Source organism: Schistosoma mansoni, chromosome W (assembly GCF_000237925.1).
Source record: "Schistosoma mansoni strain Puerto Rico chromosome W, complete genome".
NCBI classification, from domain to species: domain Eukaryota; kingdom Metazoa; phylum Platyhelminthes; class Trematoda; order Strigeidida; family Schistosomatidae; genus Schistosoma; species Schistosoma mansoni.
Window position 1 is genome coordinate 24,714,486 of NC_031502.1, and position 24,835 is coordinate 24,739,320.

The 24,835-nt window shown below is 32.7% G+C and overlaps 1 protein-coding gene across 1 annotated transcript in view; it reads right to left on the minus strand.

Moving 5' to 3' along the window:
* Nucleotides 1-5,221: 5,221 nt before the first annotated feature.
* Smp_165230 (polycystin 1-related) overlaps nucleotides 5,222-24,835 on the minus strand; it is a gene marked incomplete at both ends in the record, with an annotated part of 82,802 nt that continues 63,188 nt past the window's right edge. Inside the window, 12 exons of the mRNA XM_018789084.1 lie at nucleotides 5,222-5,804; nucleotides 5,838-6,121; nucleotides 7,684-8,168; nucleotides 9,125-9,296; nucleotides 11,834-12,072; nucleotides 12,823-12,976; nucleotides 14,534-14,771; nucleotides 16,049-16,257; nucleotides 17,833-18,111; nucleotides 19,846-20,011; nucleotides 22,684-22,901; nucleotides 23,940-24,167. Coding sequence (XP_018654563.1) covers nucleotides 5,222-5,804; nucleotides 5,838-6,121; nucleotides 7,684-8,168; nucleotides 9,125-9,296; nucleotides 11,834-12,072; nucleotides 12,823-12,976; nucleotides 14,534-14,771; nucleotides 16,049-16,257; nucleotides 17,833-18,111; nucleotides 19,846-20,011; nucleotides 22,684-22,901; nucleotides 23,940-24,167 — 3,255 coding nt within the window. The remainder of the gene's footprint in view (nucleotides 5,805-5,837; nucleotides 6,122-7,683; nucleotides 8,169-9,124; nucleotides 9,297-11,833; nucleotides 12,073-12,822; nucleotides 12,977-14,533; nucleotides 14,772-16,048; nucleotides 16,258-17,832; nucleotides 18,112-19,845; nucleotides 20,012-22,683; nucleotides 22,902-23,939; nucleotides 24,168-24,835) is intronic.

Sequence of the window (24,835 nt, forward strand, 5' to 3'; positions counted from 1 at the left end):
GCGCCGTCTCATTATTAACAGTTCTTCAAAAGCTAGAAAATAGGGTTTTTAAATTTCCGACATTGAATTCTAATCGATTATCAGGTGAAATGAATTAAGTTATTCAGTAATACAAGCAATCAGGTTCTTCCTGAACTGAGACTACTTAGTCCATTTATATATCGACATTACTTAGTACAGTAACTTATGCATCATGAAAAGAAATTTAAGTGGAAGTATTTCTCAGTATTTTCGGAAGTTTTATTTTGTATTTAGTATGAATTTCATAACATGTACATTATTAGAGACATTTCCTTTGAATTTTTGTTTCATTAATTTGAAGATGAATAATTATTCGATCTCATCGATGAAATGCCTGATTGATGAACAATACCATTACCCCCTCTGTCACACCACATCCAGATGCATATATATATCCTAATACTAAATTGAATGATATTAACTTCACTTAGATCGACATAAGTGAAAACTAGCAATAAAACAGAGTTCTGATTACATATCGTGTTTTGTATAAAAAAACGTACATGTGTACGTAGTTAAAATATCACTGATATTAATGGCAAAAAGTAATGAATGGAATTACTGATATTGTAGGTGAATTTATTCCTAAATTTCAAGCATTAAAAACGGTCATGGACCTATTCTAATTTTTCTAGATATCACGAAACAACTTTATTCATTCTATTTCGTTAATCAGAAATCAGGGTTAGAATAAATAGACTATGTTTTACACTTGAAAACTGACTTTATTTCATAAGAAAAAAAGGAGAAACGCATCTGTCAGCTGTCCTCCATGCACTACTTTGCACTGTAGTCCGTCGTATGAACTCCGGATGAAATTGACAATCTTCTCAATAACTCCATAGTGCCAACGCCATGCCCGACCCTCCTCCTTAACCCGGCCTTGGAACCGGCAGTAACTCTAGAAGAGCTACAGGAGGAGTTACATACATTATTGTATTTAGTCAACAGTACTTTATTAACCATTAGGTCATCTGTAGCATAGATAATTTAATTATTGTTCCCGACTAGTTCAGTTTGTTAGACTTATTTTTATGTGATTTAGTGGTATATGCTGTAAGTTTGTAGTGTTTTTCAACAAAATCAACCTACGGTTTCAGTTTCGATTGGGTTACAGCTGTAAATAATGATCACTGAGTAGTGGCGGTATTCAAGAATGATATACACCACTTTAGTTTACAAGTAGGAGAAACAACCCAATCGATAGGTGGTGGGAAGCCTTAGATTTAGGTTTCTAACTACTGATTACTCGTTGGGTTAATGGTAACATCCAAGAATGTGAAACTGGGTTATGAGGGTTCGGATCAGGATACATATTGATTCATCCATACCGATATGATGTTATACTACATATGGTTTTCTAAATTGTGTTCATACGCTAGATTATTAATTAATTAGTATCGTGTTACTCAGTTTGATTTACTCAATTATGACTATTGGTCAGTATAGATATATATAAAAATCGGGTATAGTTTCTAAATCATTGCCTGTGTGTAATCAGTCTTGAACTGCAGTCTTTGTCTTCTTGAATTTATTCGAATAAGTTTTGCCTAGCCAAAACAAAATGTCGATGATGAGTTGATCTGTTATATTTTCAATGAATCTATTGGTCAAACTTCAAAAAGAGTCAATTCACCTGAATGCCTGACATTCTTCTTGAATAATCTACTCTATAATCATTTACCGATAAAACGCTGCTAGTCAAAACAGTGTGATATTTAACAAAGAAAAATTATTTCAAAGTAACCTATGTGTCACCGGTATTTTTCAACGATGTTAGTGTCAGGGTATTTGATTACATTCATGAAATACACACTAAGGACTGATACCGCTAGAAATAATAGTCGGAAGAAGAATTGATTGCCCACTTTATCCAACCTTATCCAACTGCTATTTTTTCTATAATTTCAACTGGAAAATTCAAGTGTTCATAAAATAATATCATTCAAAGGAATTCTGAACTAATTGACCGAATAAGGAATCCAGAAACGAACAGGAAATTCATGATACAACTCAATTTATCACTACTATTCACGAATATGCCATTGATAGAAACAGTCGGTTTTATGTGTGTTGAACTAAAAAGTCAAAGAATATAAATCGAAATTCTACGATGCACGACGAGTATGTATTCTTTTGTTTGACAAGAAGTTTTATACGCAGTATGAAGTAGACGAAGTTAATTAATGAGCTGAATTTCTCAGCTTCAGTTATGTTTTTAAAATGAGAATGGCGAGAAGTATGTTAGTTGAATATCAATCTAAAGGCGAGGAAAGAAAATAGTAACAACGGATTAATAACTAATAACATAGTCAGTTCACACAGAAGATACAGTTCGTGAAGCACTATTGAATCTTTGAAAAGTACCAATTTAAAATGGTTATTATACGGGATTCATCTAGGAAAATCCAAAACGGAAAAGTTAGGTAGTGAACGGTATTCTACAGAACCGAAGAAGGTTGTTTATGAATATCTAATTTAAAAACATAAGAGCTCCTGACAAAACCGACTATATTGATCTTCGAATATATGACCCTTCCAGTCGGAAAGTAAAGTGTAATCTATACGCAAGTTGATTTGTAAATAAGATAAAGGTGATCCTCAGCTTTGCACTCATGAAGCTTGTTATATTAGCAGTACAAAAAACGATGTTTCCAAGCGCATTTTCTATAATTATCCTTTATGACCATCAAAGGAGGGATTTAAAGTCATCAACAATTTAATACTTCGTTAATTACCTGATTGAGCCCAGCCACATAATCTCATAAGAACTGACCATGTAAAATTATTCATAAAATTAAGTAATTATTTACTTCATCTCCTTATTACCGAATTGCTAGGAGCTAATAATCAGTGATCACAGTATTTCTTCAGTTAGGATAGACACTGAACTCTCATACCTGTCATTTGTGAACAACCCTCACTTTGTTGAATATCTGATTACTTTTATCACTACCCATATTGTTTGTCATTTAACATCCGCCACTCATAGGGACATTTTTAATTTTAAGAAAACTATAAGTTTCTTGTATAAGAGTTGTACGAACAGTTGTAGAAAATTTTGTTGCGGATTCTCTTCTACCTTTCAGTTTAGAGTACATAAGTTGATGAACTGTGAACAGTCTTTTAATTACTGATCAGAACGCTGTTTACATGGATGTACGTAGATGATTCCCATTAGCAGAATGATCATACATGTATACTACAGTCACCGAAATTCAGTCAAATACTTAAAGTAACAATTTCGGATCTGTTTTTAATTTGTAAATACTTGTTAGCTTATTAATAAACTTCTAAATATCCAAGATATTACTATGTACTTGAAACATATCAAGATTCGTTAAAATAACAAATTTAATCTTTCGATCATGGTATTTTTGGAGAACTTGTCGACAAGATGCTTGACTAAACATTTTGTTTACGCTTAGTTCACTACATTATTTCGCCACTTGTAGCCTAGTTGCTAATGAACCTAACCCTTCTTGAATTATCTCACTGAATTGAGGAACTACTGAAACTATCACTAGCTAAGTTCCCTTAAATATTTCTTTGAATGTGCAGTTAGTGTCAGGTTTCAAGAAAGGAAATTATCATTAATTCCATGTGGTTTTATTGGGTCATTCCAATAGTATTGTAGTGTAGTAATGTTTAAATGCACGTACTAAAATATTCACCAATAAACACATTCAACTACTAATGAGTTGTAATTAACTAGTTTGTAAAATATTGATTGCGGTCAGATGCTTGTTCAAGTTAGTCTTGTACTACCTATAAACTCGGTGCATACTTGCAGTTCATCACTATTCACATAACATAGTCAAGGATACTAATTGCTTAACTTTACTCAGTACTTTAGACTTGCTAGCCTCTTGTGAGTAAACCTCATGATGGTTTGCTGATGAGATTCCGCATGAAAGATATAAAGAGTAACATGAAAATGATATTCAAACATTCTGTTCTATTAGTACTCTATTTTATCTGGAAAAATCGTGCTTTTTTATAAGCAGAATAAAACAAAAGTGAATGGAAGTCTGTTAAAGTGAAAAGGATGTAGAAAGTAGTATATTTAATGAGGACAATTGTAGGATTCATTTTATTTACTCCACAGTATTAGATTAACAACGACGAGGACTGAGCTACCAAGGTTGATATTTATGAATACGACAAATTTTCATGAAGTTAACAGAATATTTAGGGTTGATTATGAAGAATAATGAGTTAACGGAAACTGCTTTTCTCAGTGGCTCAGGGGTTTCGGTGTGACTTATGGAGACTTCAAGGAAGTAGAACAGGAAGGACTTTGAACTCCTGTGGTAATGAAGAAATCAAACGCGTTCGATTTCTTGTTACTTAATAGACGCTTCACTATCCAGATGATCGCTGATGAACTGGATTTGGGATAGTCATCTGTACACAATATTCTAACAGCACATTGTGGTTGAGAAAGCTATATACAAAAATTGTGAAACGATGAGGTACCTAAAGATCCTGATTTCTGAGGATTGAGGAGAATCCTTTAAACAATGTAAACAATGTTGGGGGAGGTTCATTAACATGAATTGGTAGTGTCATGAAAGATATAAGATTTGTGTACCTTAAAATTTGTAAAATAAAGCCTCTCTAACCTCAGCTCATGTATTTTTATTAGATAGACTATGTATACCAATGAGTTTCCAAAAATACTACGTCAACTTAGCATACTCTTCAAATGCTTATGACTTTGTAACCCACAAAATCTATGATACTGTATTAAACTGGCACATTATCTTTCATCTTGAAGACCAAAGACTTTTATAAGTAAGTAGCACAGTAGAAATAAAAGTGGAAATTTGAAAAAGGAAAATGTTGGTTTTCTGTCCTCTTTATTATACTAAACCTGTTGATTTTATATATAGCTGGAATCAATCTTTCTTCAATTAATTAAAATAAGACATTTTTGAATGCTAATTATTGTTTTTAAACATGGTGTTTGCGATGGTAAGAAAAAGTCAGTGTTACATGAAGGTGTGAAAAAAATGAATAGACAACATAGAAGTGCAAAGTATAGCTAATATAAACTGACGTTATTGTCGAATAAATAATCTATGAGTGAAGAAGCAGAATTTTCGAAAAGTGTTATTCTGGATAGAGTTTATCTATGGTAACTATGATTTATTCACCTTCTTACTAAAAACAGACATGACAGCAATGATGGGATTAATCACTTCGAATCCATAGATTTTTTCTCTTCAGTAATCAGGTTTTGTTGGATATGCTCTAAGAATTCATTCATTAGTGATTTAAGCTGAGCAACATGTTTTGAAGATTCACTTTCTGGATCATAGATTGGTTCTTGTTGTTGTGTATTGACGTTTCTGATAAAATTCTTACCCCATGCTGTTTTATCTAGACCAATACATTGGATAAATTGGATTAAAATAAACTGAGTCATTTCATGATCATCTGACTGCAGACTTAAATCTTTAAGGACATGTTGGAAGCTCTCATCGAGTATAGCTATAAACATACTGACCATTACAAATACAACGCATAAAGAGAAAGCAGCAAACAGTAATGGACCCAACACCATCTGTCGTTCATACATACTTGTGAAATCGAACTTCCCCAAAATAATTTGCATACTTGTTTCTATAGCATTTAAAATTGTTTTAAAACCACTTAGTGTATCATTGTAAAGTAAGTAGAAGACGAGCACAAATGCAGAAAAGACAACCCAGAAAATAAAACAGAAATATTTTAAGTCAGTTGCTGCATATTTCAGCACAGACCCTAGTAAACCAACTCTTTGATTAAAACGAAACAGTATACAGTTTTACATGGCAAAAAAGCAAATCATAGCAGTTAAATACGTATGATTTTCATTCCAGTATGCCAATAGTTGAAAATTCATATAGATATTACCAGGTGTACGTGAAAGCTCTTCAATAGACGACTTTGTACATAGTATCATGTAAATATATGCAGCGATAGCAGCTATAGAGCCGCAAATAATGAATAACTCAACAAAATTCCAAAATCTCGTGAAATATTTCAATCGTTCTCTGAACATATTGCGTATTTCTTTGATTAAATAACAAAATAGTATGAATGCAAAAAGTGCCTATTAGAGGAACAGAAAAAAAAGGAATGGAAAGAAAACAACGTGACTAAGTAAATAATTTTCAGAGTTTATTTCTCTTTGTTTACTTGTCTATTAGTTGATCATTACAAATTCTATGTGAGGATTATGAAAATTCTTATTCATGTATGTTCACATCCATGAAATTGATTTTTATTTCAGTCCTGAAGTTCAAATATGTGCTGTCCACGGCTTTTACTTATTTATAGACGATGCGAATAATAATGTGATTAATAAATTAAAGGGACTTAAACCTATTAATATCACCAAATAAACAGGTCTAAAGATCATAAATGATGAAGTATTTTCCACATCGATTGACCTTTAGAAAACCGTGTGATTTAACTGGTCTCTACGTAACTTAGCTAAAGACCTATAAATTTGTGTACATGATAATCGTGTTGTACGATTCACTGAAGTACAATTTATTGGTTTGATACCCGTCTAAGTCATTTCAAACCTAGATTCACTTAAACGCACAGAAGTTATTCCATTAAATTACATGGGATTTGAGAGCAAATATTAGGTAGAGGAAGCCTGACACAGTGTTTATCATATGAAGATTTAAACGTATATATGTCAAGGATAAATTTAAGAATAACAAATATAAGAGCAATACCGTGAAATGTTAACCATGTTAATGGATTGCAATTAATTGAGAGGATCACATATGGTTTTGTCGTACATTTCTTCCCTAATATCGGCAATCAACAGTGAAAGGATTGAGACTTTTAAAACATTATTTTATGATTGTAGCACGAGAAATTTTCCTTGAGAATCTTACCTTGTTAAATAGATAGAAAAAGGTTTACAAAATAAACCTAGATTCCAACCACTACATAGTTTCTTAAGTACGTCTTCAGAAAAATTTGTAGTGTACCAGTGTTTCCCATTTATATGAAAGATTATTCTATACCGCCCTTATCTTTTAAGGGCTTTAAAGGACAGCTGTTTGTATAGAATATGTTTGATATAACAGTACATTTTGTTCTTAATTTCCAAGTCAAAATATAAAATAACTGGTATTTAATCTTACTGTTGATAAGTTTAACTGACTTGATTACATAAAAGATTACTTTATTCAGATATCGGTTGTACGCCAAAACTGTATGAGGTTCTCCATAACACCACATTCTAGGCTTTTACTCAGACAATAGCTACTACTCAGTGATCAATCAAATGCATCTCAGTCTTAGAGAAGGCCTGTCGCGGCCGAAATAACTCAGTGGTAGCTGAGTAAAACGAGATCAAGTCCATCAGGAAGCATAAGTCCCCTCAAAATTACAAGCGCACCATGCCTACGAGTGTTAAATAACATGAAAACAAGGTCCATGATTTCCTATGAACTATCTCCAGCTACCACCATACATCAACTTCCCATGAAATCATCCAACATAGACTGGGACCTGGTTAAGAGCCTACGAAAAGAACACTTAAAAAACAGATTGGAAACTTAAAAGCTTTTTGTAAACCTTTGTAATCCCTCATACAAAAATATGAGTCAAAGAAAATCGAGTCTAAATAAGCATTTAAAATATTGATACCTGAGATGTAATTTGTGCAAGCTTAGTTTCAGATCCCAATACTCCGAACAAATTAGCCGTTTCGATACGATATGATGGTATCATTGCACCGATACCAGGCATTTCAACTAGAGCAGTTATAATGGCAAACAGATTGATATTAGGATTATATACTGTAAATTGTATTATTATTGCACGTGTAGAGAATTCGATCCAGTGAGTTTGGTTTAAATAACTCATCCTGTCTAACATTTCATCCTTTGAACCCCTTAGTAAATGAACATATCCACCTCCAGAATACCATGCAATCTGCCCCAGATACGGATAACCTTTCAGCTGTGATGAATTTTGATACACAAATTCTGGTGCAGAATTATTTGACTTATCATCCCCTTCAAACTTAGCCCATGATATCCCATACGCTTCTTTATCTTCGTTAAACATATCATAACTTCCGTAGCAATGTTTGAATAGATGTTTTGCGAGTTCATGTACGTTACATGAATCTGCTCAAAAGAAAAAAGGGTGTATAAAAGAAATATATGGATTATTGATAAACTTCTAGAATTAGCTGCTGACTAAGTTTAATATACTCTTAAAAGTGCCTACAAAGCTTTAGACGGGATTAACGATTGCTTTAGAGAAAAAGTTTTCCCAGCAGCACCAACTGAGCAACTTATTGTAAATAAAATGCTCAAGCTTTCGCTAGTGTCCAAGATACAAGCCTAAAACACCAATCTTTATAGAAGAAATATTATTCGTCTGTCAGAATCTGGATTCTTGTATTTTTGCTACTTCAGTGGTTTCAAAAAATAGCTAAATTTTTATATTTACACATAATTAACTTGCGGGTAGGAATTCCTCATTATCTCCTCATAAAAGTTTTGATTCCAGATTAAGGCCTGATCATTCTTTTCAACAATAAGTTTACACAGCATGGAGCATAACAACCATCAATAGACTTGTTACGTAACCTTGAAAGTTAGTTTACCTATGAGTCACTTACAGATTGGTTACCATTGATATAATGTTGCCTGAGATACTGACCAGTGAATATTGGTGAAATAATGAAACTGTGGCACCTAGCTGAGTGACGATACATAACAATAAATCATCATAAAGTTTGAATCTAAGTTCTGCGTTTGCTCCTCGTCTTCAGTAGAGTGTGTATACAAACTTGTGAAAGTAAATGTTACCTTATCTAGTGATATATTAAGAAACATTAACACTGATTCATTTCTGTTATAGATATGAACCATTCATTTAACCGTTTTGACATTATAGATTAAGCTTCAATGCTATTCGAAATTAGTCAATTAACGAGTGTCAAGTCGAAAATATCCTAACACGATATTACGGAGTATTGAGTTACGAATATTATTTTTTACATAAACATGGATACTTTCAACAAATAATAAATAGTTCCTATGTAAGATGGAGGAGTGTATGAATGTATAAATACCTTTTTTAGTTCGTAGTTGTCTCATCATTCCATATCCAATTATTCGATCAGTTCTATCTTGCAAGAAACCACGTTGGAACAAAGGTGGATTACGATTATACCATCGATCTGCACGTAAGCCAGGAATTAGAACTTTTTGGGCCCATTTATAGAAATCGTCCACATCATTCATCTGTCAATAAAAAGGTATTACCTCCAAAATGAAGTGTCCGTTAATTAAAAACTGCTATTTAATTTGTAAGTATACATTTTGAAAGTACTATTATGAATAGTTTAAATGATGTTTTTGAAGTTTCAATCTTAATCAAACTTGATTTTAAACTAAAGTTTGACTGTGTTGTAGTTGATCTCTTAAAAATCCAATATCCAATTTAAAGTAGTGAATATAAGTACATTCTCAATTATATGAATGAATCATTGATACGTAGTAATATAACATTTGTTTACAAATATGAATAGATTTGAATCAGTAACACAAACATTCCTGAAGTCGTTTTTAGATTTACTCAATATTACAGTCAAGTAATCGAGCATAAAAAACTGATCAGAGCGATTATCTTATTTCATGATAAACCAGGATTTATACAATTCCATGATTATTCAACAAAATGTACTTAATTGAAATCATGAGTCAATTGAAGCTAGACCACTATGGAAAACCTGGAAGCACTGAACGGCCGTTTCGTCCGAGACTGGTAGGTCCTGGATTCAAATCTCGCGAGGCGGGATCGTGGATATGCACTGCTGAGGAGTCCCACAATAGGACGAAACGGTCGTCCAATGTTTCCAGGTTTTCCATGGTGGTCTAGCTTCAATTGACTCACGATTTCAACTATATATAAAAAATTACTAAAAATCTCCACAAACAACCCAAAATATACTTAACTTGATTGTTAAATTGAATTTAAAAGTGACATACTCATATTGCTTTCTTGTACATTAATAAATAAAAGTAAGATACAAACACTGGAGAACTTGTTCAAAATATTTGTTGTTTTATGATATGTTGAAGTTCTACGTAATCAGCATCCATAAATTAACTTTTTGATTGGATTATACATTCTTCGTAGTAATCATCATAACCTATAATTCATGATATCACTCCTTTATTCTGGATAACTACTGACTAGTTTATTGCTCCATTTAATCCCTTATTTTTTACCAGATTTTTAAATGTAAGCTTGTAAATTAATAAAATCAGATTCTAGCAAGTGATAAATCAGTTGGTCAGTCACAAAGTTACAAAATTTTGTTCTTCACAAAGACAGTAATTAGGAAATTGTAAATTCCCGATATTCATGAAATAATTGTAATTTGAAGACTGTTTAGCTTATAATAATAGACTTAACGTAAATAAATGAACAACAATATCACGTTATAACGTAAAATAATTGACCGTTCGTTACTGATAAGTCTTGTTAATTGGACGCCATACTAGGATCCTAGGCTAGTCTGGTAACTCCCAAGCTAAATCTACACAGCGACTTGAACACGCGAGAAAAGGCGCAAAATATGAGAGAAGCACTTTACTCCAAAGGTTCATTTATGTACAGAAAATATAGGATTTTTATAGTATTTTAGGAGGCCTTGGGTTATCCTGAAAATTCTGGAATGTTACTAAACATAATAGCAGTGTAGCAATCAGCCAATCAGAAACTCTACATATGACTTTTCACTTTCGTGATGTTTCTGGCAAAACTTCTAGTGAACGCTGATTGGATAAAATGCTTCTTGGTGTTTCCTGAGCCTTTTTGTTTATTGAGAGAAATTTTCTGGATCACCCCAACAGTTACTACTTTTCAGTAACCGTTTTAAACTGAATTTAGTTTCTTTTTGCTATTATTATGACTTTCTTCTAATTTGTAAGAGGATATTAACATATGGAATGTACCAGTGAGATCTTTACCAAAATTTAAGTTAGTTAATTAGCCACCTAACATATATAGTTTTAATTTAAGGTTTTTGCAATAATCTGCAAAAAATCGATGAAGTCACACGTGGTTTTTAGGAAGCTCACATGTGGACGACATGTAATCAACTACCGATGATAAGAAATCCTAGCCCTCATTCTCCTTACGAAAATATATTAAATCAAAATATCTAGCCGTCGTTGAGGTGTGCGCTTTTTGCTCAGATCCCTCAACAAAGTTGTTACTTAACCTTTAATTTACTGATATAAGAATTCATAACATATATATTACAATCTTCAGGGTTAACTACAAACTATCGACGTCTATCCAGTGTTTCATGGTTTCCCGTTTTACTGTGACTGTATTTCATATGTAATGAAAGTTATCGTCATAGAGTACTTGATCTCTTATTATAATTATTATTGTAGGATAGATAGTACCTATTTAACTATAACTGTTGTAGGTGAACTAATATTGTCTTCAAAATCTAGGAACAGATATTTACCTGGTACCTACTAGTTGCCACACTAATCTGAAATACCGGAGTAATTATTATCACTTAACGACATTTAAATTATGAGTGCTTTATTCTGAAGTTTTTCAAGCATCATCGTGCAGTACAATTGTCCACTTAGCCTACTTGAAAGATTTTGTTGTTTGTCTGACTTATCCGATGGTAGGTAAAACTCAGCAGATATATATACATATAGTTTTAAACAACCGTTTAGAAAACCTAATCAAAATCATAAAATAATCATGTTGATATGAGACAGCCTCTAGTAATTTAGAAAATACTTACACTTTGAAATGAATCTGGGAAAAATAAATTTTGTAGACTAGATTTCAAGAGAAATCCATTAGAATCACGGAAATCTAAGCTGACAATTAGAAGCAGCGTGAGAAAGAAAACGTAAAGTATAACTTCACGAATGATATCGTTGGCTCTTCTTTGTTTTAGTCGATAAGCTCGAGCACGTGCCAAGTCTGACGGATCCGGTGGTAGGATTGCCAAACGTTGTGGACGAAAATCATCAGATACTAAATATGAGACAAAAGTTTAGTCACCTTATGAAAAAATAACATGTTAGTGAGATAAAAGTACTTTTTCTTCAAGTTCTTATTTGAGTTACACTTAACAGAAAATTATACTAACAGTTCATAAGCAACCAGTGAAAAAGATCCAATTTAATATGCTTAATTATTGAAGAGTACTACCAATAAAACATATCTCTAGCCTAAACAACCATAATACCAACAGAAACACTGTTTTCATTATCACAGAAATACATAGTGTGAAGTACGCTTAAACCAAAGTTATGTTCAGAATGCTTATTCACTTTCAGAGAGTAATATCTCTACAGAAACAGACGTTATTGGTATTTTCCAATATTTCATTGACGACAGAGTAAGTTCTCAACTAACCGTAATATCTGGAATTCTGTGAAGTTTCTTCCTCCTAATTGTATTTACCTGGTGAAACAAGGATTACATCACCAGGACTTTATAGTACAACGGATATACGTGTATATGATAATCTTATAGGTTTAAAGTCACCATCATAAGTAAGATGTTTTCTAATGTTTTCTTCATTCTGCGGCACCTGCTGGAAACGATAAGATTCTTTCTGCAAACCACTAAGTGCCTGTATAGCTTACTAGAAATATTCGTCAGTAGGCATGACACTCACAACTTAAGCTGATTAACACATTTATGAAAAAGTATCATATCTATCGAAATTAAATGTTTTCATAGTAAGGAATTTGCAATTACAAAAGCTTTTTTACATACAGTAGTTATTATTTAAGTATTCTTCATCCATTCGAAGTTGATACCGTTTTCCTAATGTTCGGATTAATCGATCTTCTTCTTCAAAAATTTCTATTTGATCTACTCGATCAGTCGATTTACAAACGAATGAAAAGAACACAGCTAGCAGCAATACCTGAAGAAATTAGCCGAAAATTTGAAGGAAATGACAGATATATCTGTAAGTAATTCTTATTTAGTAACATAAAAAACCTACGTTATTATGATTATCAAGATCATCATTCTATTCTTAATCTGGTTTTAGATAAACTTCCTAACAATATTATTTAAAATCATTGTCTGATTAGAAAAGGCATTAAAATGGCTTCAAGAAATGTGTAGATTCGCTTTCATCAATCTTTGCGATCGACACCCACTGGCATAACCGGTAACTCTAAGTAGGGATTTGGACTATATTAAACTGTAAGCAATAACTTATTCGCGTACATCTCTCACAAAGCGTTTACCTATTCTGAGAGCAAAGTACTTTCTCTAATTCTTTTAGAAAACCAGTGTCGAAATTGGCACTTTTAAATTATTTTATATATCCTTGTGAAAGGTTGTCATTAAGCCATTGGAAATTCATTATAGATGCACTGTCGTAGAGAAAAAATTAAAGTCTGTAGTGTTTGCCGAGTAAAATTTTATACTGCAAAGTAATCGGCATTTTGAACTGAAACATTAGACTATGTGTATTTGGGATCATATTCCAATGAGAAAATGTGGTAGATGAATTGTGAAGAGTATACACAACTTGGTCATCAGATAACTGAATTAGAGAAATCAACGACCACAGGAATGATTAAAAGCAAACATTTTACAAACCTTCAGATGATGATTAAATGGAAGCCAGGAATATAATTTTTAGTACTGTTAACAACTCTTAACATAATTTATTGTATCAAAAAAATGTAACAACCAGTAGAAAGGTATTCAGTATACTCTTTTCGGGAAGTTTTTTTAGTCAAAAATATTGGGGCATATCAAACATGGGAATTAACAAACGATTGATGAATCATGTGCGAATTTTTAAGTCTATTTGGATTACTGTTTTACTTTCTACTTCTACAGTCACCAAACTTTTCCATAAAAAATTGCCGATCGGTACCACTTATAAGGATCAAATTAGGATAAAAGTGTGTGATACACATTAATATAAGTAGTTGAATGCCGGCTGCACTGACTTTCGCCTTTAATCAACCTAATCAGAGTGACTGATAATAAGGAAGAATGAGGCTTATGATAAAGTAATTGGTTTTGAGAGAACCCAACGTATACTGGGTTTTTCTTGAACTGTCTACAAATAGCTTCACTATTTGGCACCACAGACATCATTGAAAGATTATTGCCTTACTTGCTGCATTCACCAACATTTTTGGTTGATCCGTTGTTATCTGATGTGACTCGGTCAAAGAAGTGACTACTCAAGGTTTATATTACTACAATCCATTTGACAGAAGTTCCTATTAATTAATATAAGTGACGTATATATAACTTAACTGATTCAGAGATATATTTCACCATAATCCTAATGTTTTATGAAAGATCAGGTTTACTTTACAAATACTTCTATAGCATGACATATTTTCAGTTATTGAGATATTTTATATCAATTAAGACTAAATAAACACAACCAATAACTAGTGATTGAAAACAATATTTATTGTGTGTAAAAGGAAACAACTAACTATACCTTTATTGGTTGAGCTAGAAGTACACTTATAAAGAATGATAGAAACAATGATGACAGCCATTTTTTACATGTGGCTTCACCAAACATCACACCATAGAATGTTGTAAAAGCAATAGCTATACCCAAACATAAGATAAGAAGTAACCAAGCGAGAATACGCATTTGCCATCCACAAAACAAAGTGCGCCCTTTTTGTTTAGCTTCAGTATCGTCAGCGTTTTCAGCCAGAGCCTCAGGACTATATCGAAATAAATAGAAGAAAGACGAAGTTCAACTTGTGTTAGAGGAAATTCAGCTGGTGTTATACTAAGTGAACATTTCGTGTTACCGCCTTACGTGCCTTTATTTGTTATGCTTGGTCATTAGAATGCATGTAGACAGTTTTTAGCTAGAAGTATCATCATCCAGGAGATTACCCAAAGACAACTTAGTATTGAACAGTTATTGTAGTCATTTTTCAAACTCAGACTTGTACAGTTTTATATATGAATTAGATTCTAAGGTAATTCCTGTCCAAAACCTTTTTAAGCTAACAGGAAACTTTAAATCATTGACCCATCTCATCAAGTCTGGTAACCCTCGTCTGTCTTTGGTCTACATTCTCACACTCAAATTTCCTACTGTTCTAGCTGTCAAACCTTGTGTTTCTAATGGGTTGAGTATTCTTGTCCTTCACATAACCTCATAACAAGAGTTTCTTTTCAGTTAATATTGATCCTTGAACTTCATAACTATATAAGTGGAGCAGAGCAACTATGAAAATTATTACTCTGAAACATGAATATCAATAAAGCTTTCAAGTGAATGGAATTATGCATTGAAAAAAAAAACAAGACTAGTAGTGTAGCAAAGTAAATATGGAAATTTCACTTCTGTTAAATGCCGTTCAAGTGTTGGATATCAACTCGGCATCTGAATGAAGTTAAACTACATTTCTGAACTCTACAAACAACTGAAGAACTGGGTTATTTAGAAATTATTAACTAATCCGCAAGATTATTTGTGATCTGTTGCTCAATAACTAAAACTATCCATAATTCTTTCACTTCATGCTATGTGACCACTGTGTTAACAATTCAGTCACAACTATTTCTTTTAATATTCTTTTTGTTAGTAATATTTAGATATTATCCATAATGATAATAGTGCTATATATTCTAGATCACGCTGTATGTCTTTTTTTTCTTTTGTAGTAAGCACCTGTGACCAGTTTAATCCAGCTGAGTGCCTATATTTTCTGAGTCATATCATTTTATACTGAAGACCAATAGCAGCAGATAAGCTCCCTGATTTTCTGGACAAGATGAAAATACCCATAATTGGAATGATTGAATGAATTAGGTTTTATAGCCATTCATTAATCTAGACACTAGCTTCTGCTGTTACTATTATAGATAGACTCAGACGATTTCTGAAAAGTATACGACAAAATATGTTGACTCACCTCAAGGTACTACAGACAGAAAAAACTAGCTACCCTATTAGTTTACGGTTAAAAACACTTAGCGAACTTACTCATCATCTTTGCTTGTGTCTTTTATTGCTGACTGAGCACTATAAATAAATGAAGCTTTCCCAAGATATAATTTTTCATCTAAATGTTCTTCAATAGCACGGCGTAATTTTGTTGCATGACTAACTCGTAAACGCGCGTTACGAAATATATAAATGATTAAAAACAATGGAATGAATGTAAGCAGATTGTTAACAATAGCTATATAAAACTATGGAGAGAAAACAGGCGGAAAGAAGAAAAACACACAAATGAAAGTTAATATTTATAACTGAAAGGTAGAAAATGTGATTGGTAAGACTAAAAAATTTCAGCTTATATTTGTTCAGCTACGATTTGGGGTCGAGAAAAAGCGTTCCAAAGTAACTGTACAGTTAGGATAATGTAAAGTTTCCAGTTTAGTTATATAAAAGAATGATCATTGATAAATATATATTTTGGTTATAATACCTTTAGTATGCTATGAAATAATATGAATTCTAGTCCAGTGAATTTAAAATATCATGAATTTATTGGTAAAGTACAATTTCCAGTCCATATTTACTGATTTGAAAGGACATTTATCCCCTTGAATAATCCAGTTATACACTAAATGACTTCTTTGTGGCATACTCCAAAACTCGTGATGAGAAGACATTTGTCTCCCTTGAATGCTACATTTCAATCACTGAATAAATCCTCAGTTTGTATCAGTCTATTAGGAACTTAGATTAGATGTATCGCTATGTATGCAGTAGAATTCCTTAGCCTATCAACCCGTTATCATAAACTTCAATTGGCTGGCAAGCAGTACTGGAAATCTATTCTGCGTTACAGTGAAACCTTTTCGGAACATTCCACTGACTCCAAGCAATAAGATCAGTACTGAGTTCGAGTCCCAGAGTGAACGTCAACTCAGATGCAGGTACATCCAGCTGACGAGTCCCAAATAGAACGAAACGCGCGTTCTGGATTCCACTGCTAGCCACTATCCATCTCTGTGTATAAAGCTTGTGACTTTAGGAAATATCGAGGCAGTCCGCACAGGATGCACAAAGGCCAACAAGAGAGTGATCAATTGCAGTCCTAAATAACAATGGGAAGATACAAGTAAACAACACCAAGCGAGTCTTTTGTGCATTATTTTATACTACTTTTTAATATTCAGTAAACAGCTGTATTTCTAACAATTTCTACGTGTATGTCGTGGTACAAATTAACTGGGTAATGTCTAAAATGTTAACATATTCTCACAACATTTGTTGTATTTATCATTATAATTACTTTCTTTCAATCCGTGTAGCAGTTATTCTCAGTTTTTGTATAGTCGTTTAGTCCTTGTTTAAACGCGATGGTTTCCATATTGTTTGCTCTTGGTTCAGTTTTTGCTTGTTGATAAACCGTTATCAAGTTTAGACACAGCTAACAGCTGTCGTTTGCACTATAGTATGTTGCACTTATTCTCTATGTTATTATTGTGAGAAGCCTTTTTTATTTCAGACTTACGGACTCCCAAAGCGCCACAGATACTTCACAAGTTGAGGTTTGTATCTGTTTTATTTATGTTACTCCATAAAGAAGTGTTTTTAAACAAATCACTCTTTTGTGAACTTCGATTTCGCGCCTATCTCAATTGTGTAAGTTAGACGCTTCAATAGATTTAACAACACCAGCGAATTGGTGAATCAACATCTTTTTTAAAAATATAGATATATATCTCTTTGTTAAAAATAGTTTCAGATACATTCTGATATAGATTAGTAAATGTTATTTGTTATTCATTTATAGTTGCAAAATGTTAACTAACCTCGCTGGGAGTGAATCCAAATGGTCCAAGACTAATTATGTTTGGTTGTTTGGCAGATCCTTCACCTTTGTAAAACATGCATGAACCAAGCATAGATAGATAAAGTAAAAGTAAACAACAGGCAACTCTTTCTACTCTTGTAAATCGACTGTATATTGGGCGAGCTACAACTGATATCCATAAATGATCGTCAGTCATATTTCGAGATGCTGTTGTACTGAACATGTGCATAAATGTTAACATTTCTTCTTCACTCGTTACAGGAATAATACGATCCACCTAAATAATATTTTAACAAAAAGAAACACTTTTACTCTGCCTGGAGCCCCTCTGAGGTTACTGCCGGTCCCAAACCCGGATAAAAGAGGAGGTTTGGACATGGGGTTAGCGACCCCATCCCATAGAAAACCAACTCGTTAAAAAAACCGCTAACCAGAAAAATAATAAATTAATCGAGGATTTTTGAAGGGCTAAAAAACTTTTAAACGAATTATTTTTGTTTTTCTAGAATTGGTATAGCGAATATAAAGATGTTTGCCTGTGATTTATGTTTTTAAGAAGCCTTAAACTACATTTTTGTAAAAAGAGAATTAAATTAATGTAAATAATGAGATTCCCCTAATAAATATGACTCCCATTCCTTCACTCTTGTGTTCAGCATTTGACATACAATACCTAGGTTTTTATGTGAATATTTCATACAACTATAAACCATTATGGAGTTTATAAACATTTTTAAAACGTTCGTTTACCAGTTATAGGTAATTCTAACACTACATGCGTACCTACAGATTTAACCAGTCAATGAGGGCCGCTAATGCTTTTTACAACATATCTCGATGAAAGCTTTGAACAGACAATCATTTCACTCCATATAGCTATTTTATGGTTTACTTACAGGAAAACTGTCTGCTTAAAGAAACATCAAGGAAGTTTACTACCAGTCACATTTATTCTGGCATTTCTTTCACAACATTGTTATAATTTCTACTTTACAATTCTCATAACTGTTAGGTTAATCTTCCTACAATGGTACTCAATATCTGAAAGCCTAATTGATAATCTGCTCTGAAGTCATTTGTTAGAAAACAGAATATAAGGGATCATCATTCACACTGTAAGATTTTATTCAGTATTAAAATATTTAATTCAGTGTCTGCACTTCCTCTGTGCTCAGAAAATTATGATTAAGAAAGCTCCGAGTGTGTTACTGATTTGCCTTCATGATTACTCCGGATAATGAAACGATGATTAAAATATTAAACACAATTGGTTTCATCGTTGATAATGATTATGGCCAATGCTCCAACTTTTACTTTTGTTCAAGTATTCTTTACAAATATTTCATCATTATTAGAGTATAAATTTAATCCGTCCTAGTAGTTCAGATTTGACTGATGATAGCACATTTGCAGTCATAACGAAATTAAGATGAAGCTCTTCGTCACCTGTATCTTAAGAACCACAAATTATTTGGAGTGAATTGATTTAACTCATAATCAGGTTCGTCAAATCTTGGATTCTTGATTGTTTTATTTCACTACATGTAAGATATCTTATTTGATTGAATTATATTCTACTTTTTATTGACATAGTTTGATTTTAGAAAAATTGATCTTTCCAACATTATTTTGTTGATTGTAACTTGTTTGTCGACGACAAGAACATATACTGATGTAAATAGTAATTTGGGTATTACATACACTGACATCTCAATTGAGATACGTCGTGAATAATAATCAAAAATCAAAGCATGTCAAAAAAATCATATTAGTTTGCTTAAAAGATTTACGGATATTAGTCCGATTTTTTAGTGGTATTTATAATGAGTCGACATCAATTGTAGTACCGCTGGGAACCAGGAAGCACTAATGCTCCCTAATACTACTCTTTTACGATCCTTGGAGAGGTGACAAATACTATTCATAAAAATCATTTTTTAGATGACAACATTCATTAATTCCATTTATGATCGAATACAAGTCACTTGTTAGCATATTTTAGACAATTTACCTGACCATCACCTTCTTCAACTGCAAACCAACTTTCAACGATAAAATGTGACTTCTCTCTAGTTTGCAAATCGACCACTCCAACATAATTGCAATACCAAGATGCATTGTCACCTACACCAGAATTATCGTGCCATAAACGTATGTAAATTAACGAACCGAGTGGTCTGTATAATAAATAACAGATCAGTGGGACCTTTATAGTTTTCATGAAAATATAATCGATGATGTTATGAATAAATGGAATAATTTTCGCACGTAACGTTTAATAGTGACTACTTAAGGGTAAACATTTATATTACTAACTATAATTCAGTAATGAAAAAAGTTGTACATTCATAGTCAGTGGAGTCACTATAGTTAATTCATTTTCATAACAATCCGGTTGATCCAACCAGTAGTAATGGTGTTGTGAACGAGAACACAGGTAGGGACAATATAATGTTTTGGTGAAATACGAGAACCATACATTGAATACTTAATTAGAAAACTTCCATTATTTGTTGCAATTGCAATTCCTTTCTATTCTCTTCAACTTAATCTCATTAGTCTTCTGCTGTCAGGGTTTCCACTTTCGATTGGTGTTACGTACTACTTACGTCAACAGACATGAGTAGGATACACCATTACTTACTTACTTACTGACGCCTGTTACCCCTCATCGAGAAGCATAGGCTGCACGCCAGCATTCTCCATCCAACCCTGTCCTGGGCAATCCTTTCCAGTTAACATTTATCCTTTTCATATCTGCTTTAATCTCCTGGCGCAATGTATTCTTTGATCTTCCTCTTTACCGCTTCCCTTACGGATTTCAAGTTAGCGATTGCCTCATGATGCAGTTTGTTGGTTTCCTCAATGTATGTCCGATCCACTTTCAACATCTTTTCCTAATTTCTTCTTAAGCTGGAAGCTGGTTTGTCCTCTCCCATAAAACGGTGTGGCTGGTAGTATTCGGCCAGTGAATGTTGAGTATTTTGCATAGACAACTGTTTATAAATACTTTTATCTGCTTGATGATAGATGTAGTAGTTCTCCACGTTTCAGCTCCATACAGTAGGACTGTCGTGACGTTCCAATTCAAGATTCTCACTTTGAAAGGATACACCATAATGGCAGTTTGTTTTCAAAGTTAAATCATGTATTGAAGCCGACCATCTGCTAGTTAGTCAGAAAATTAATTTTATCTCACATAAACTATATGCTAACTTTTTAAAATTAAATTTGATCCCAATCTGAAATTTTCGAATTTTTTCAGCTTCATACCAGTTTATTAAATGACATTAGAATGTGTTCTTTTTGAGATTCGTTTGCTGGAATTTTAATATTGTGTATATTGGCCAACTGGTATATGAATTGTATAAAATCTTTTCGCTTAGGAACCTCAGGATAGTGAGACATGTTAATTTCTCCCATATCAACTTTAATTTATATGGATTATTTTCCTGAATCAGAAAACAAGTCTCGCTGTTTTGTTGATTCGTTGTATGTTCTTAATTGCATAGCAGTAACTATTGTAAGTATACAAGAGTTTGCTTATCCATTCTACTTCCTCAAATCTTTTATACAACATGTGATTTATATTAAAGTTTTAATCTAACTGGTAGTTTGAGGGAATTGATTAATATTAGCTTATTTTAAACCAATTAACTAGTCTAATTAGCAAATAACTGGGATGAATACAAAGTAACTTGAAAATTTTACCAACAGCAATCATAGTACCTTCCAGTTTTTACTTGAAAAGCTCTGAAAGAGCCATAACCATTTTTTAAAGTTATACTACTCAAAATTTATACTTCTGATGGATGATGAACGTAAATATGAGATGTATTAACTAAGTAAGGTTAACTTATTGATAAACCCCCCGAACTTGTATCCAACGTTAATCAGACCGTATGAAATCAGGAGAAATAAGAGATGTAGTGATAAAGTTTAGAAATGTTGTTTAGCGATACAAAAATATTTTTATTTACTTTACTGGTAACAGCTGATCAACGGGATGATTGCAGTCAGCCATCAGAAGAATATAGGCCACGTTTCTTGCTATTTAATCCCCTAGAATCTCATAGATAACCGAGGCTTCAATTTTAGAGTCTAGAAGATGAATCTATCTAAAAGTTTTGTTTCAACCACCCATGATTGTACTGTATTTTTATAGACACTAAAGATCTGTCTCTAAGCAACAAGTGCGTTTATAAAACCATTCTTTCAATCAAGTTATACTACCTCTAACTAAAAGTATCTTGAAGTTTAAATATTTTCTCATCACCCTTCATCACGCGTTCATACTCGGACCATAGTTAGATCATAAAGTGGTTGATGGTAAAACAATTAAAAGTATTAGTGCTTTTTATTATTGTCATTGATATTTAGACTTTATATTTAGCTTGAATTGTTGAATACAATCCTTATCTTGTACAAGTGACTGTGGTTAGAGATTGTTAATGACCAAGTTACATTCAAACAAACACCCATTTTCAGTCGCTGCTAGTGGTATAATTGTCATATAAAAAGTGTTTAAAGTTCCGAGTGTTGACTGTCAGTATACCGCGAAACATACTATAAGTAGCATAAACATGTTAACTATAAACTTAATATATATTTCGTGCATTAAACACTTATTTACTTGGATATATTTGAATAAAATCTTTTCATTTTGTATTACTATATGCATACAAAAATCCTATTGTTCATTAAATCCCTGAATAAAGGTTATTTGGGTTATCACGTTATCTCCCACAAATACGACATCAAAATTAATGATACCAAAGGTATGCCAACACGACATGAGTGAAATTGCCAAATAATTTTACTTTTTTAGGTAGAATTACTGGAAACCTACTTTGGGCAAGCGAGTAAAAATCGATCCGTGGCACCACGACACAATACTTTTCGATTTGGATCTTGCAGAACGTAACAGCCTGTCTCACCATATTGTCCAGAAAGAATAAAACAGACTTTAGAATCAGTTCCCGCACATCTACGATGTCCAGTACTCACAATGATTTCATATAAATACTCACAATCTGGATTATTCTCAGACAATTGTGTGACACTAAGCTAAATATGAAAAGACAGAAAATAAGGTATTAATTAGAGTTTCTAAGAGACATAACACGTTTATATATATATATATGTATATATATATATATATTTTTTTTTTTTTTTCCAGTGCAACATTATTTCAGTCACCATGACAAGTGTAAACTTCCTTCTAGAGTGACAATTATATCCATTGTATTATTCTATGAGAACTTTGTAAGTATTTTACAGTAAACATGTGTATCTTTTCGTTTATATGATGTTTACTAGTTAACTATTGAGTGTGTGCCAAATACGCTTATGAATGAGTTTATTTAGTATAATGATGTCGTGATTTTGGACGAATTATTTTGAGTAATTGTTTTGGGGATTATATTTTTGGAGACTAAATAAACCTTCATTCTACTAAATGAATTTATTCTTCATTCTACTAGTCTTTGTGTTCACACTTCACGCCATAGGGACTACGGGGGTTCACTTTCCCAAGTTTAAGCCATAGGACCGCAGTTATTAAATCTTGTTGCTTTAGGGAGATATTTTATCAAACAAGAATTACCTAACATACTAATTAATTTTAGATGTTGCTCCGTCAAGATATGATTTGTTAATTATGAGTTCATTTGAAAACAAGATATGTTGTGATGATTATCCATGCGTTAATATTTCTCACCAAGTCCTCAATTATGGCACACTTTTGATATTAAATAGAATTATTTCCTTTCAATTAACACTTGTCTCTTGATGACATAAACTTCTAACCTTTATTTCTAATTTTGTAAATAGTGAGATCCTTAAATTATACAAGTCATTCGTGACCAATAGGTACTAAAGACTAGTAACTGAAGCTGAAAAAATAAATTATATTTAAATCGTTATCTTTTATCTTGCCAGTTCACTTTTCTCCTAACTAAACAATAATATCCAACTCATAACCACGTTTCGGTGTTATTTCAACAAATCCGTGTCAAACAAATCCCAAGTGACTGATGAATACCTTAGCTGTACTTTAAACTTCACCAAAAAAACTTCAATATTATCTTAAAAGTAATATCTCACCTTTTCTATATCCTTAATATCTTCTCTGCGTGCCCAGATAAGTATTAACAAAAATATGATGCAAAGGGAAATTTCTGTAGCATACAGTGTAGGATTTCGATTAAAATCTATGTTAGCAAATACATAATTGAAATCGATACTGTTGGGTGGTGCAAACCAGCCAGATGTGAACGTGGATAATTCATCACATATACATTGAGTTTGTTGAACGGTAGTCTCAGGACCAACCTTAAATGTGAAAAAATAATAATAAACGAATATATAGACCAGCGTGTTCATTTTAAGATTCACAAAAGAGTATTATTGCATGTCAGCAAATATGCGAATAACAAAAACGCAAATTAATAAAAAGAAAACTATCATTACTGACTTAGTAAATACTTTTTTATGAGACTGATCAATTGTAGTCCTAAATAACAATGGGAAGATACATGTAAACAACACCAAGTGAATTTAAAACTTCCCCCCATTGCACAAGCAGATAGCTATCAGGACTAATTGGCTAAGCGGGTAGCGAGATAGCGTTTGAAGCGGGCGGTACTGGGTTCGAGTCCCAGAGTGAACATCAACTCTGCGATGCAGGTACATCCAGCTGACGAGTACCAAATAGAATTCCACTGCTAGCCACTAATCATCTTTGCTTCTTTATAAGTTGTTTGTAAAAATCTTTTCGTACATAACTTGATATCTAGTATGATCTTGGAAGGCTAAATATGACTGATTTCAACTTTATAACGTTTTACTTGAATTAATGTTTAGATGATTCAGAGGGGGTTTTGTGGAGAATTTAGTATTTTCACAGTTGAAATCATGGGTCAATTGAAGCTAGACCACCATCGAAAACCTGGAGGCACTGGACGGCCGTTTCGTCCTATTATGGGACTCCTCAGCAGTGC